Genomic DNA, 14,043 nt, shown 5'->3' on the forward strand with positions numbered 1-14,043 from the left:
CGTCGTCTGTGGACCTATTGGGGCGGTAAGCAAATTGGAGTGGGTCTAGTGTGTCAGGTATGGTGGAGGTGATATGATCCTTAACTATTCTCTCAAAGCACTTCATGATGATGGAAGTGAGTGCTACGGGGCGATAGTCATTTAGCTCAGTTACCTTAGCTTTCTTGGGAACAGGAACAATGGTGGCCATCTTGAAGCATGTGGGAACAGCATACTGGGATAGTGATTGATTGAATATGTCCGTAAACCCACCAGCCAGATTGTCTGCGCATGCTCTGAGGACACGGCTAGGGATGCCGTCTGGGCCGGCAGCCTTGCGAGGGTTAACACGTTTAAATGTTTTACTCACGTTGGCTGCGGTGAAGGAGAGCCCGCAGGTTTTGGTAGCGGGCCGTGTCGGTGGCACTGTGTTGTCCTCAAAGCGAGCAAAGAAGTTGTTTAGTTTGTCTGGGAGCAAGACATTGGGGTCTGTGACGGGGCTGGTTTTCTTTTTGTAGTCCGTGATTGACTGTAGACCCTGTCACATACCTCTCGTGTCTGAGCCGTTGAATTGCGACTCTACTTTGTCTCTATACTGACGCTTAGCTTGTTTGATTGCCTTGCGGAGGGAATAGCAACACTGTTTGTATTCGGTCATGTTTCCGGTCGCCTTGCCCTGATTAAAAGCAGTGGTTCGCGCTTTCAGTTTTGCGCAAATGCTGCCATCAATCCACGGTTTCTGGTTGGGGAAGGTTTTAATATTCGACGTGGGTACAACATCACCGATGCACTTGCTAATAAACTCGCTCACCGAATCAGCGTATACATCAAGGTTGTTGTTCGACGCTATCCGGAACATATCCCAGTCCGCATGATCGAAGCAATCTTGAAGCGTGGAATCCGATTGGTCGGACAGGCGTTGAACAGACCTGAGCACGGGTGTTTTCTGTTTTAGTTTCTGTCTATAGGCTGGGAGCAGCAAAATGGAGTCGTGGTCAGATTTTCTGAAAGGAAGGCGAGGGAGGGCTTTGTATGTGTCGCGGAAGTTAGACTAACAATGATTAAGGATTTTGCCGGTGCATTCGATAGGCTGATGAAATTTATGGAGGATCTGCTTTAGGATCTGCTGTGATTGATACTGCATGTACACGCACAGTGTGTGGTGCAAAATGGCTTGATAGCAATGTCAGTGAACAAAATTTGAAAGAAGTACAAAATATGATTGACACACCACAAGCAACTGAGCTTTCAAATTTGGAGATGGGAGAATCAAAAATGTGTCAGACTAAGTGTTACATTGAAACAGAAGTGGTCCCTACAGATATCCCCTTACTATTAAGCAAAGCTTCCCTCAAGAAGGCAGGAGCTGTACTAGACATAAAAAATGACAAGGCAGTGATGTTTAAACAACCAGTGACCCTTGAACTTACTTCCTCAGGCCACTATTGTGTAAACATTTTAGACAAAGACATCACACAGAGTCCATGTAAAAATTTGATTCTGATGGACACAGAGCACATGGAGATTCTGACAGTCACAAAAAACATGAACACAAAGGAAAAACACAAAGTATTGTTAAAACTTCAAACAGTTTGGACATGCTACAGTTGACAGACTTCAGAAATGACTCAGCAGTTCTGGGAATAATGATGATGAGAGTATTTCCATTCTACGGCAGATAGTTAACAGTTGTGAGACATGTCAGAAATACAGCAAACCTAATCCCAGACCAGCTGTTGGTTTGCCACTGGCTTCTAAGTACAATGATACAATGGTTATAGATTTACATGAGCTAGGACCAAGTGTGTGGTACCTTCACATAGTCAACCACTTCACACGCTTCAGTGCTGGAAGCATTGTGAATACAAAGAAACCCAGTGTAATCATCAAGCACTTCATTCATTCCTGGATAAGTGTGCATGACCCGCCCCAGAATTTGTAGTGACAATGGAGGAGAATTCAATAATAATGAAATAAGAGAAATGGCTGAGAAATTCAACATGGAAGTAAAGACAACTTCTGCATACAGTCCATGGAGCAATGGACTTCTGGAGAGACATAATCAAACACTCACAGAGATTATGCTGAAAGTGAAGCAAGACAATGGATGTGACTGGAAAACAGCCCTAGATTGAGCTTTGAAGGCAAAAAACTCAATGCACAATGTTCATGGCTACAGCTCATACCAACTAGTGTTGGGCAGAACTCTAATCTTCCCTCTGTACTGGTTGACAAGCCACCAGCACTAGAATGGACCAGTGTGAGTGAATGGGTGGGACAGCACCTTTCAGCACTACATGCAGCGAGAAAAGCCTTCACTGAAGCAGAGTGTTCAGAGAATTCACAGGGCTCTACGTAAACAGCTTTGACCCACCCACCGATGAGAAGTACGAGACTGGTAACAAAGTCTGGTACAAACGAGTTGACTGTCAAGAGTGGAAAGGACCGGGAGAAGTCATTGGCCAAGATGGTGTGGTGATATTTGTGAGGCACCATTGTCAGGGTGCATCACTCAAGATTGCGGAAAGTAAATGATCAACAAGATGGAGGGGCTGTTGCTGAGAATCAACCTCCTAATTAAAATTACAAAAAAGACAAATTAACAGACACGAACCTACCAGATGTCGCATCCAATGATATGGACACTGAAACTGACACAGGAAATGGAGCAGAGACCTTCAACCATGCCACAGGTAATACTGTTGAGCATCCAAATGAGGAAAACATTCAATAAGAGCCAAGTGTTAATCAATCAATCAAATGTATTTATAAAGCCCTTCTTACATCAGCTGATGTCACAAAGTGCTGTACAGAAACCCAGCCTAAAACCCCAAACAGCAAGCAATGCTGGTATAGAAGCACGGTGGCTAGGAAAAACTCCCTAGAAAGGCCAGAACCTAGGAAGAAACCTAGAGCGGAACCAGGCTATGAGGGGTGGCCAGTCCTCTTCTGGCTGTGACGGGTGGAGATTGTAACAGAACATGGCCAAGATGTTCAAATGTTCATAGATGACCAGCAGGGTCAAATAATAATCATCACAGTGGTTGTCGAGGGTGCAACAGGTCAGCACCTCAGGAGTAAATGTCAGTTGGATTTTCATAGACAACATTGTTGTTCCAATCTGAAAACTGGACAAACTGTTAAATACATGGACAGAGAAAGTGGTATTCCACATACAGCAACAGTCGAGCAGGAAAAGCCAAAGGAAAACACCAGAACTGGTACAACTTGCAGTACTCTGAATCAGGTACACTTTCTGGTACAACAGGGTCAGCTGACCTGTCATTTATAGATAATCTCAGAATTTAACCAATGGAAAATCAAGAAAAACAGAATGACATTTAAAATTATGTACTTGAAACAAAGGACGTGTCATTTGACTCAGCTAAGCTAGATGAGCTCAGTAGTTGGAGGAAAAATGGAGTGTTTGACAAAAATGTGTCTCAACAAGGTGGGTGTGTACCCTTAAAGCATCCTTAACTGGAATAGTGCCAAAAACACGTCTAGTGGCTAGAGGTTTTGAGGAGCTGGCTGCTAAAGAACTCCCAAATGACTCACCGACATGCGCCTCAGAGTCACTCCGATTGCTGCTGACCGTGATCTGCCAGAAAAAAATGAAACTTCATTCCATAAATATCAAATCTGCATTTTGGCAGGGAACAGAGCTGTGAAGGGACATTCACATCTGGCCTACGCCTGAAGCTAAGAGCGAAGGAACACTGTGGAAACTAAAGTGTATGTATGGCCTGGCAGATGCATCACTCTACTGGTACAAAAAAGTCAAGGCAACAATGCTGAATACAGGTGGAAAAATGTCAAGGGGATCCTGCAGTCTTCTATTGGCTTGATCAAGACTGTAATGTGACTGGAGTACTTGCCTGTCATGTTGATGACTTCATCTGGGGTGGCTCACAGGCCTTTGCTACAACTGTGATTCCACACCTCAAAGCTGTTTTCCAGGTCAGCCATGAGGAGCATGATAAACTCTATGCCAACATAACAACAATTATTACAGTTGATGGAAAAATACTGATTTAACAGGAGAACTATATCAATAATCTTCAACCTATCCACATGGATAATTCAAGAGCCATACAAAGGAATTCCCCTCTCTGTGGAGTTGAAGCTGATCAATTGAGGTCAAAGACAGGTCAAATTCTATGGGTTGCTAGACAGAGTAGACCTGATGTAATGTTTGATGGCTTCAACTTGGCATCCAACACAACATGCCAATGTACAAACCATTCATGAGGCAAACAAAGTTGTTCGTAAACTGAAATCACAACAAGTGACTCTAAAGTTACAGCATGTTGGAAAAGATGACTCTCTGAAACTAGTTGTCTTCAGTGATGCTTCCCTAGAGAACCTTACAGATGGGGGCACACAAGGTGGACATCTAATTGTGTTAATAGGGGAAAGAAGAAGATTCTCTCCTATCTGTTGGCAGTCAAAAAGGATCAGAAGGGTTGTCCGAAGTACACTTGCTGGATAAACCCTTGCGGATGGAATTGACAATGCTATCTTTCTTGCAACTCTGTTCTCACCACTGGTGAGACAAAACGGCACATTCTACCTGTAGTTTGTGTCACTGACAACTACTCCTTAGTTGATGCTGTGAAGTCAACCAAGTCTGTCACAGAGAAAAGACTTTGTCTTGAGATTAGCAGCATCAAGGAACTTATTCAAGCACAGAGAATCCAGAGGATTCTGTGGTCAGCCACAAAGGAACAGCTTGCCTACTGTCAGACTAAAAAGGGAGCATCCGGTCTTGTGCTCCTAAAGGCACTCAGTAATGGAAAGTTAATTATGTTGTTGTTTTATTTGTCTTTAAAGAAATGTGGGAGATGGTTAAATTCATGTTTTAAGTATCCCAATATTTCTGTTGTTACGGGGCTTTCACTCTGTTATTAGTGCGCCTGCGCAGGGGTCTCGTTGTTGATGGACCTGGCCTGAGTGCAATGGCAACCATGTAGTGTGCTAATACGGTTTAGTAAACGTTGTTAAACTGGAACCTTGTCATTGTCATTTCGAGTTAACACTTACTCACTCACTCACTCACTCACTCACTCACTCACTCACTCACTCACTCACTCACTCACTCACTCACACACTCACACACTCACACACTCACACACTCACACACACACACACACACACACACAGAGAGTAATGTGTTCTGGAATTATGCCCTATTACTCATCAGAGAGAAGGAGAGAGAATGAATAGATCAAATGAAAGTAAGAAGTCCTTATCAAGTAGGTCACAGATTTAAAAGAGAGGGAGAGAGAAGGGCAAGAGAGAGGAGGAGGAGGGAGGGAGAGAGTTGTGGCTAGATCAGGATAGAGAGGAGCAGTGGGAGGAGGAGAGGCAAGACAAGATATGAGGCAGTAGGAGTGGGAGGACCTAATTCCAGACAGAGTAGGGATTCCTCAAAGTGACTTTCTGAGCCCATCTCCTAGGGAGGGATTTGCTTATGCAGTGGTCATGGTGTGAGGTTGCAGGTGGTGTGAAGGCGAAAAAAGGCACTCTGAACACAGCAGAACAAATAGTGGACCTATGAGCATGTAATTAACATATTTAAATAGTGAATATTGTGTTTGTATGTGGTGTGTCTAAGAGGCTAAACAGCCAGACACCAACACTGCAGCACATGGTATTGAATGTGTCCTTGACGGCAGAGCCACTAGTTTGGGGGGGGGGGCGATACCAATCTTGGGGGGTCAAGGAGGCCAATGGCCGATATTTTAGCCGATATTCAATATCATTAAATGTGAACATTTTGATTACAACATTTCCCAGAGACAGCCGTGTATGCATCAATTTTAAAATCAAACAATACATTTGACTAAATAACAACATAATGGTAATGATTTTATTTGAATGGTAAATCTCTTGATAAACTGGATACATTTTGATGGCATAGGTCTACTCACAAGCCAGGTGAATGCATATTCAATAGGAGTGTGCATGCATTGAGTTATTGTTTTGGCTGATCAGTGGAGTTTATGGTGCTGCAGATGACAATCTGTTGGCCTTCCATTTGGGACTTATATAAGTCTACTTATCAACAACGTTTGCATAGAAGCATCACTCCAGCATGTCACACCTGTATGGAAGGACATCATATAGGCACTGCTGTTTAGTTTTTTAGCTGTCAGGACTCATCTCTAAACAACTCAGCTTCTAGGATGAAATTTGAAACAACTCAATTGACTAGTTCAGCTATCTGTCAAGAAATGGGCAGGTTGTAACTTGATTCTACTGCTATGATTGGATAGAGCAAGGCTGTAAATCTGCTCCCTTTCACGTCTCTCTCCATCGCTCATATCACGTGCTGCTGTTTACTGCTACTATGATAACTAGCTCAATGGCAATGACATTTGCTTACAAGCCATACATTTCCAGATTAGAGCGTGGTTCAGTTTTGCTTGCCTCGAAGCGAGCATAGAAGGCATTTAGCTTGGTCTGGTAGGCTCGTGTCACTGGGCAGCTCGCGGCTGGCTTTCCCTTTGTAATCCATGATAGTTTGCAAGCCCTGTCACAATGGACGAGTGTCAAAGCCGGTGTAGTAGGATTTGAGCTTTAGTCCTATGTTGATGATTTGCCTTTTTGATGGTTCGTCCGGAGGGCATAGCAGGATTTCTTATAAGCGTCCGGATTAGTGTTCCGCTCCTTGAAAGCGGCAGCTTTAGCTCAGTGCGGATGTTGCCTGTAATTCATGGCTTCTGTTTGGGATATGTACGTACGGTCACTGTGGGGACAACATTGTCGATGCAGTTATTAATGAAGCCGCTGACTGATGTGGTAACTACAGTCCTGTAGCTTAGTATCCGCTTCATCGGACCAATTCCGTATTGAGCATGTCATTAGAACTTCCTGTTTTGAGTTTTTGCTTGTAAACAGGAATCAGGAGGATAGAGTTATGGTCAGATTTGCCAAATGGAGGGCGAGGGAGAGCTTTATATGTTTTTATGTGTGTGGAGTAGAGGGGATCTAGAGGTTTTTTTCACCTCTAGTTGCACAGGTGACATGCTGTAGATATGAGGTAAGACAAATTTCAGTTTTCCTGCATTAAAATCACCGGCCACTCGGAGGATTGTATGAGCATTTTCTTGTTGGTTTATGGCCCTATACAGCTCATTGAATGCAGTCTTAGTGTCAGCATCGGTTTGTAGTTGTAAATGCACAGCTACTGTACGAAAAATATAGATAAACTCTTTTGGTAAATAATATGGTGTACAGCTTATGAGTTATTCTAACTCAGGCGAGCAGAAGCTCTAGACTTCCTTAGTATTATAGATGGGGCACCAGCTGTTGTAAACAAAGTGAGACACACCTCCAACTTTGAGTTTACCCGACGCTGCCGTTCTGTCCTGCCGCCGGTGCATAGAAAAACCAGCTAGATGTATATTATCCATGTCCTTGTTCAGCCATGACTCCGAGAATCATAAGATATTAGTTCTTCAGGTCCCATTGATAGGATAGACCCGAATGGAGCTCTTCCAGTTTGTTCTCCAGTGATTGTACGTTCGCCAATAGAACGGAGGGTAGAGGCGGTTTATGTACTTGCCGACGTAGTTTCGTCAGGGTGCCTGCACGTCAACCTCTCTTACGCCGTCTCTTTCTCTTCCGAGTGGTGGGGATTAGGGCCTGGTCTGGGGTGAGCAGTATGTCCTGCGCCGCCGACTCATTGAAGTAGAAATCTTCATCCAAATCGAGGTTGGTGATCGCTGTTCTGGTGACCTGACCAAATTCACATAGAAATGTGCATTATAGATTTGTCATTCTCATTGAAAGCAAGTCTAAGAAGCGGTAGATCTGTTCTATGAGCGATATTTCGATGCTTCCTGTTCTTAAATTTAGTTTTTGCATCTTCTACTTTCGGTTTTTGAACACTAGCCTCAAACATCTGAAAATACAATATTCTTGGTTATGGAAAATATATTTCACAGCGGTTTAGAATATGGTACAATGATTCTCTACAGCATACTGCTTGTTTTGTCACATAAACTGAAATTAGACAAACTATGAGAATTTTAGCAACCAAGAAATGGCGGAGCGATTCCTGCATAGTGCACCTTTAAGATCAGCACAATAAAACACAAAATTGCAGAATTGATCATGAACCCATATAATGGCCACTGTCTAATCCAGCTCCAGTCTATCCTCCATTTCTCCCCCTCTCCCTGTTTGTCTGTGTAGACTGATATCAAACACACCACTGCTTTGAACCTGTGGGTTGATTTTTTTGTCTTTTATCAACCAACCAGATAAGAAACTGCTTTATATTCAATAGCAGCTCTGTGATTGGTGGATAATGGCTGTATTGATATTGAACATACTATACAGCTACAAGTAGTGAGTAGAGTTACAAACAGACTATACAGCTTCAAGTAGTGAGTAGAGTTACAAACAGACTATACAACTACAAGTAGTGAGTAGAGTTGCAAACAGACTATACAGCTACAAGTAGTGAGTAAAGTTACAAACAGACTATACAGCTACAAGTAGTGAGTAGAGTTACAAACAGACTATACAGCTACAAGTAGTGAGTAAAGTTACAAACAGACTATACAGCTACAAGTAGTGAGTAGAGTTACAAACAGACTATAAGTAGTGAGTAGAGTTACAAACAGACTATAAGTAGTGAGTAGAGTTACAAACAGACTATACAGCTACAAGTAGTGAGTAGAGTTACAAACAGACTATACAACTACAAGTAGTGAGTAGAGTTACAAACAGACTATACAGCTTCAAGTAGTGAGTAGAGTTACAAACAGACTATACAGCTACAAGTAGTGAGTAGAGTTACAAACAGACTATACAGCTACAAGTAGTGAGTAGAGTTACAAACAGACTATACAGCTACAAGTAGTGAGTGGAGTTACAAACAGACTATACAGCTACAAGTAGTGAGTAGAGTTGCAAACAGACTATACAGCTTCAAGTAGTGAGTAGAGTTACAAACAGACTATACAACTACAAGTAGTGAGTAGAGTTACAAACAGACTATACAGCTACAAGTAGTGAGTAGAGTTACAAACAGACTATAAGTAGTGAGTAGAGTTACAAACAGACTATAAGTAGTGAGTAGAGTTACAAACAGACTACAAGTAGTGAGTAGAGTTACAAACAGACTACAAGTAGTGAGTAGAGTTACAAACAGACTATACAGCTACAAGTAGTGAGTAGAGTTACAAACAGACTATACAGCTACAAGTAGTGAGTAGAGTTACAAACAGACTATACAACTACAAGTAGTGAGTAGAGTTACAAACAGACTATACAGCTATAAGTAGTGAGTAGAGTTACAAACAGACTATAAGTAGTGAGTAGAGTTACAAACAGACTATAAGTAGTGAGTAGAGTTACAAACAGACTACAAGTAGTGAGTAGAGTTACAAACAGACTACAAGTAGTGAGTAGAGTTACAAACAGACTACAAGTAGTGAGTAGAGTTACAAACAGACTATACAGCTACAAGTAGTGAGTAGAGTTACAAACAGACTATAAGTAGTGAGTAGAGTTACAAACAGACTATAAGTAGTGAGTAGAGTTACAAACAGACTATACAGCTACAAGTAGTGAGTAGAGTTACAAACAGACTACAAGTAGTGAGTAGAGTTACAAACAGACTACAAGTAGTGAGTAGAGTTACAAACAGACTATAAGTAGTGAGTAGAGTTACAAACAGACTACAAGTAGTGAGTAGAGTTACAAACAGACTATACAGCTACAAGTAGTGAGTAGAGTTACAAACAGACTACAAGTAGTGAGTAGAGTTACAAACAGACTACAAGTAGTGAGTAGAGTTACAGACTACAAGTAGTGAGTAGAGTTACAAACAGACTATACAGCTACAAGTAGTGAGTAGAGTTACAAACAGACTATACAGCTACAAGTAGTGAGTAGAGTTACAAACAGACTATACAGCTACAAGTAGTGAGTAGAGTTACAAACAGACTATACAGCTACAAGTAGTGAGTAGAGTTACAAACAGACTATACAGCTACAAGTAGTGAGTAGAGTTACAAACAGACTATACAGCTACAAGTAGTGAGTAGGGTTACAAACAGACTACACAGCTACAAGTAGTGAGTAGAGTTACAAACAGACTATACAGGTACAAGTAGTGAGTAGAGTTACAAACAGACTATACAGCTACAAGTAGTGAGTAGAGTTACAAACAGACTATAAGTAGTGAGTAGAGTTACAAACAGACTATAAGTAGTGAGTAGAGTTACAAACAGACCATACAGCTACAAGTAGTGAGTAGAGTTACAAACAGACTATAAGTAGTGAGTAGAGTTACAAACAGACTATACAGCTACAAGTAGTGAGTAGGGTTACAAACAGACTATACAGCTACAAGTAGTGAGTAGAGTTACAAACAGACTATACAGCTACAAGTAGTGAGTAGAGTTACAAACAGACTATACAGCTACAAGTAGTGAGTAGAGTTACAAACAGACTATACAGCTACAAGTAGTGAGTAGAGTTACAAACAGACTATACAGCTACAAGTAGTGAGTAGAGTTACAAACAGACTATACAGCTACAAGTAGTGAGTAGAGTTACAAACAGACTATACAGCTACAAGTAGTGAGTAGGGTTACAAACAGACTATACAGCTACAAGTAGTGAGTAGAGTTACAAACAGACTATACAGCTACAAGTAGTGAGTAGAGTTACAAACAGACTATACAGCTACAAGTAGTGAGTAGAGTTACAAACAGACTATACAGCTACAAGTAGTGAGTAGAGTTACAAACAGACTATACAGCTACAAGTAGTGAGTAGAGTTACAAACAGACTATACAGCTACAAGTAGTGAGTAGAGTTACAAACAGACTATACAGCTACAAGTTAAATGTCTTGCCAGAGAAGTTGTAAAAAATAGCGGCTGCGGCTCTATTTTGCCAGATGTTGTGCTACGCAACTCATCACTGACCGGATGTGACAATTATGGTCGTGATAAAGGCCTATGCAATGTATTTGTGTAATGTTAGTTGAGTTGAATCAACAAATCACAGCACAGGTTGAAGGGTACACTTCCTGCTTTTACTTCCTGGCCTGGGTACACTCAAAATGACTGCAAGTCCATGCATTATGCCATCATTGACTTGAATGGAGATGCTCTTCCTATTCATTCTATTTCTATGGTTACTGCACTTTCAGGGTCATAGAAATAACTCTGTGACAGAGAGAAAATAAGTAGGGATGGAGAGTATTTGCATTAACCTCATACTCTGTCCTAGTGTGACTAGTAGAGGTGAAGGTGCTTGTTTATCAGTAGGTTTACTAGTTGAGGTTTAGTAACTGAATATACTGACTGTGTGATAGCAAGTTGAGATCTGGTACATTTGGTGGTAGATATATTGACGTGATGTGGTGATTGTATGTCACCCCCTTAATAGACTTGATATTTTGCTGATGTGTTGTTGTGTAAAGTTAATGATATCTGTTAATTTCTTTCTCTCGCGCCATGTGTCTAGGCTGAGTCTGGGTATGGTTCAGAGTCCAGTCTGAGAAGACATGGCTCTATGGTGTCTCTCACGTCTGCTACCAGCGGCTACTCCACCACATCCACCTCCTCCTTCAAGGTGAGTCTTGACTTAACACACACACAGAAGGCTCTACTTTCAGCTGACATTAAGCCAGTGCAATTATCAAACGCCCGCTCGATTTTTGACCTGTTAAAGCTGGTGCTTTTCTGTTGTGCCAGGATTGGTCATTTACCTGTCTTACTGTATATGAGCTCGCTTGCGTTGAGGTGGGAGTGGTGGCAATATCTGAGGTGTGTCCTTAGAAATGTACACCAAAGTGCCAATTTCAGGCAGCGCTGGTGGGGATATTTAAGACGATCCAAAAGCTGGTCTTTGCGGTAACGAGGCATGGATTTTGACAGTGGAAATGCAGTCTGTCCAGCCGTGACGCACAGTGCCCATATACACATGGAAAAAGAGATGTGCTTTTTGTGCCTGTAAACCTTGTGTATATAGAAACATAAAAAACTATTGTTTTTCCCCATTTCGTTTCATTTGATTAAAAACAAAGCATAGCCTCCCCTCTCCTCAATGAAGGCCGGTTATTTCTTTTTTTGTCCTGCCCTACGCATTCGCCAAGTAGTCAAGACTATTATGAAGAGTTTGGCTCGTAAGACCGCCTTGAAATAAATCTTAATCACCAAAGCTTTATTAAAATATCAAGCTTGGGAGTATCCCTTTTTATTTATGTAGGCTATTATACTTTATTTTAGCCAGCTCCAGTTATTATTTTGGATGTGTGTAAACCCCTCCATGTAGGCTATATGCCCATCAGGGGACGAGAGATGATGTGATTTGGTGACACTCGTATTTAGAAAATGTTTAGTTATTGCTTGTTTTCTGTTTCGTTTGATTAAAAAACAAGCTACCCTTACCCTACTAAAATGAAATCTGGTTCAACAGCAATGAGTCTGGTGTCTTATCCTGGCCATGCATTAGCCAAGGAGCCTGTCCATGAAAGGTTTCTAAATGGTCTACTCCTGAGGCTTTTGCATTACTCACAATTCACACAGGCCTACCTGCATTGCAGAGGCTACTCCATTCGACCTGAATCCATCCCTATTTCCAAAGGGCGCCTCGTGTTCAGTTACCAAAGACGCGCTCCTCCAAACATATTCAAATAATTCAGTCCTATAATGCCATATCAACGGTAGGCCTAGGCTATATCTTGCTTGTTTAGGACGTGCCTCACATACAATACAATTTACAGGAGCATTGCATTTTTTATTTGAGAAGTGCGATGCGTAAAGCCCTGTACTCATTGAAGCCAATTACAACGTTGTCTAGTGTCAACACAACACTATATTGAGCAAACACTGGATTATTTTTGACTGTTTGTTGCTATTACTTGTTACTAGCCTATGCTATTTAATAAACTGTATCAATCCACAATGGACTAGGAAGATAATATTCTGTGCCCCCATCCGAATTGGAGTTGATGACATCGCAAAGACCGTCAATAACCTACAGAACTTAAGACAAAACGTGTATTAAGCCATGAAACGTGTCGATTGGTCAGTGAGTGGACAAGCCCTCGTCACAACTATACATCAAAACCTGTCTCTTTCACGCTACGGCCAGCTATTGCGCTCATAATTCAAAAATATTTCTGCCACAGCCCCTACCATTGCGTTAAGTTTGTTAAAATAGAGCCCAGGGTGTTTGCTGACCATGCGGTCCCGTTTGGTTCTGAAGGGCCACAGCCTGAGGGAGAAGCTGGCAGAGATGGAGACGTTCAGAGACATCCTGTGCAGACAGGTGGACACGTTGCAGAAATACTTTGACGGCTGCGCCGATGCCGTCTCCAAGGACGAGCTGCAGAGAGACACAAGTAAGACCATCAATGGATCAATCAATCAGATGCATTTGTCAATCAAGTATTCAGTGCTAACTAGACAGCCACCCAGGCCTAGTATTATGAGGTCTAGTGGGAAGAAAAATCACATGCAGTTGATCTGTGAGACCAAAACCAATGGGTTCCTACTTATTGCTACAAACTGTTGAATATAAAATATTACCTAACTCAAAGAACAATGGAATACCACAAAAATAAGAAATGCCAAACGTGTGGATCATGAAAATATTTAGCTTTGGGGAAACATTTGCAGAATCTTTATAAGAATGTGTTCCCCCTCTCATCTCTCTCGCTTCCTCCGTCCATCCCTCGCTCCTGCAGAAGAGGCCAGGGCATTGTTGTGGCATTGAGTACAGTAGAGTTCTGTCAGTCTGTTTGCCTGCCATGCTCTGTGGCTGGGTGCATGCATAAGCAACTCTTGGCACTACCCTACTCTGGCTCTGTTAGTGGCTCTGCAGGGACTTTGTAGGAACTAGTGTACTGTATGACCATGGCTGACTTCAATTTCGCTGTTGCTCCTTCTCTCTCAAGTTGTGGATGATGATGAGGATGATTTCCCCAACACTCGGTCAGATGGAGAGTTCATCCACAACAACAACGGCAGCAAGGAGAAGCGTAAGTAAAGCAGAATACCCTCTAAAGAAAAGTTACAACGTTTCCACT

The 14,043-nt window shown here is 41.9% G+C and overlaps 1 protein-coding gene across 2 annotated transcripts in view; it reads left to right on the forward strand.

The window, feature by feature from the left end:
- The window catches only part of LOC120026348 (ceramide transfer protein-like), a 71,086-nt gene that overhangs the window by 32,464 nt on the left and 24,579 nt on the right, over positions 1 to 14,043 (forward strand). For both annotated transcript variants that reach the window (XM_038971190.1, XM_038971189.1), the window contains 3 exons: positions 11,475 to 11,582; positions 13,221 to 13,356; positions 13,912 to 13,995. In XM_038971190.1, coding sequence (XP_038827118.1) covers positions 11,475 to 11,582; positions 13,221 to 13,356; positions 13,912 to 13,995 — 328 coding nt within the window. The remainder of the gene's footprint in view (positions 1 to 11,474; positions 11,583 to 13,220; positions 13,357 to 13,911; positions 13,996 to 14,043) is intronic.

Source organism: Salvelinus namaycush, chromosome 31 (assembly GCF_016432855.1).
Source record: "Salvelinus namaycush isolate Seneca chromosome 31, SaNama_1.0, whole genome shotgun sequence".
NCBI classification, from domain to species: domain Eukaryota; kingdom Metazoa; phylum Chordata; class Actinopteri; order Salmoniformes; family Salmonidae; genus Salvelinus; species Salvelinus namaycush.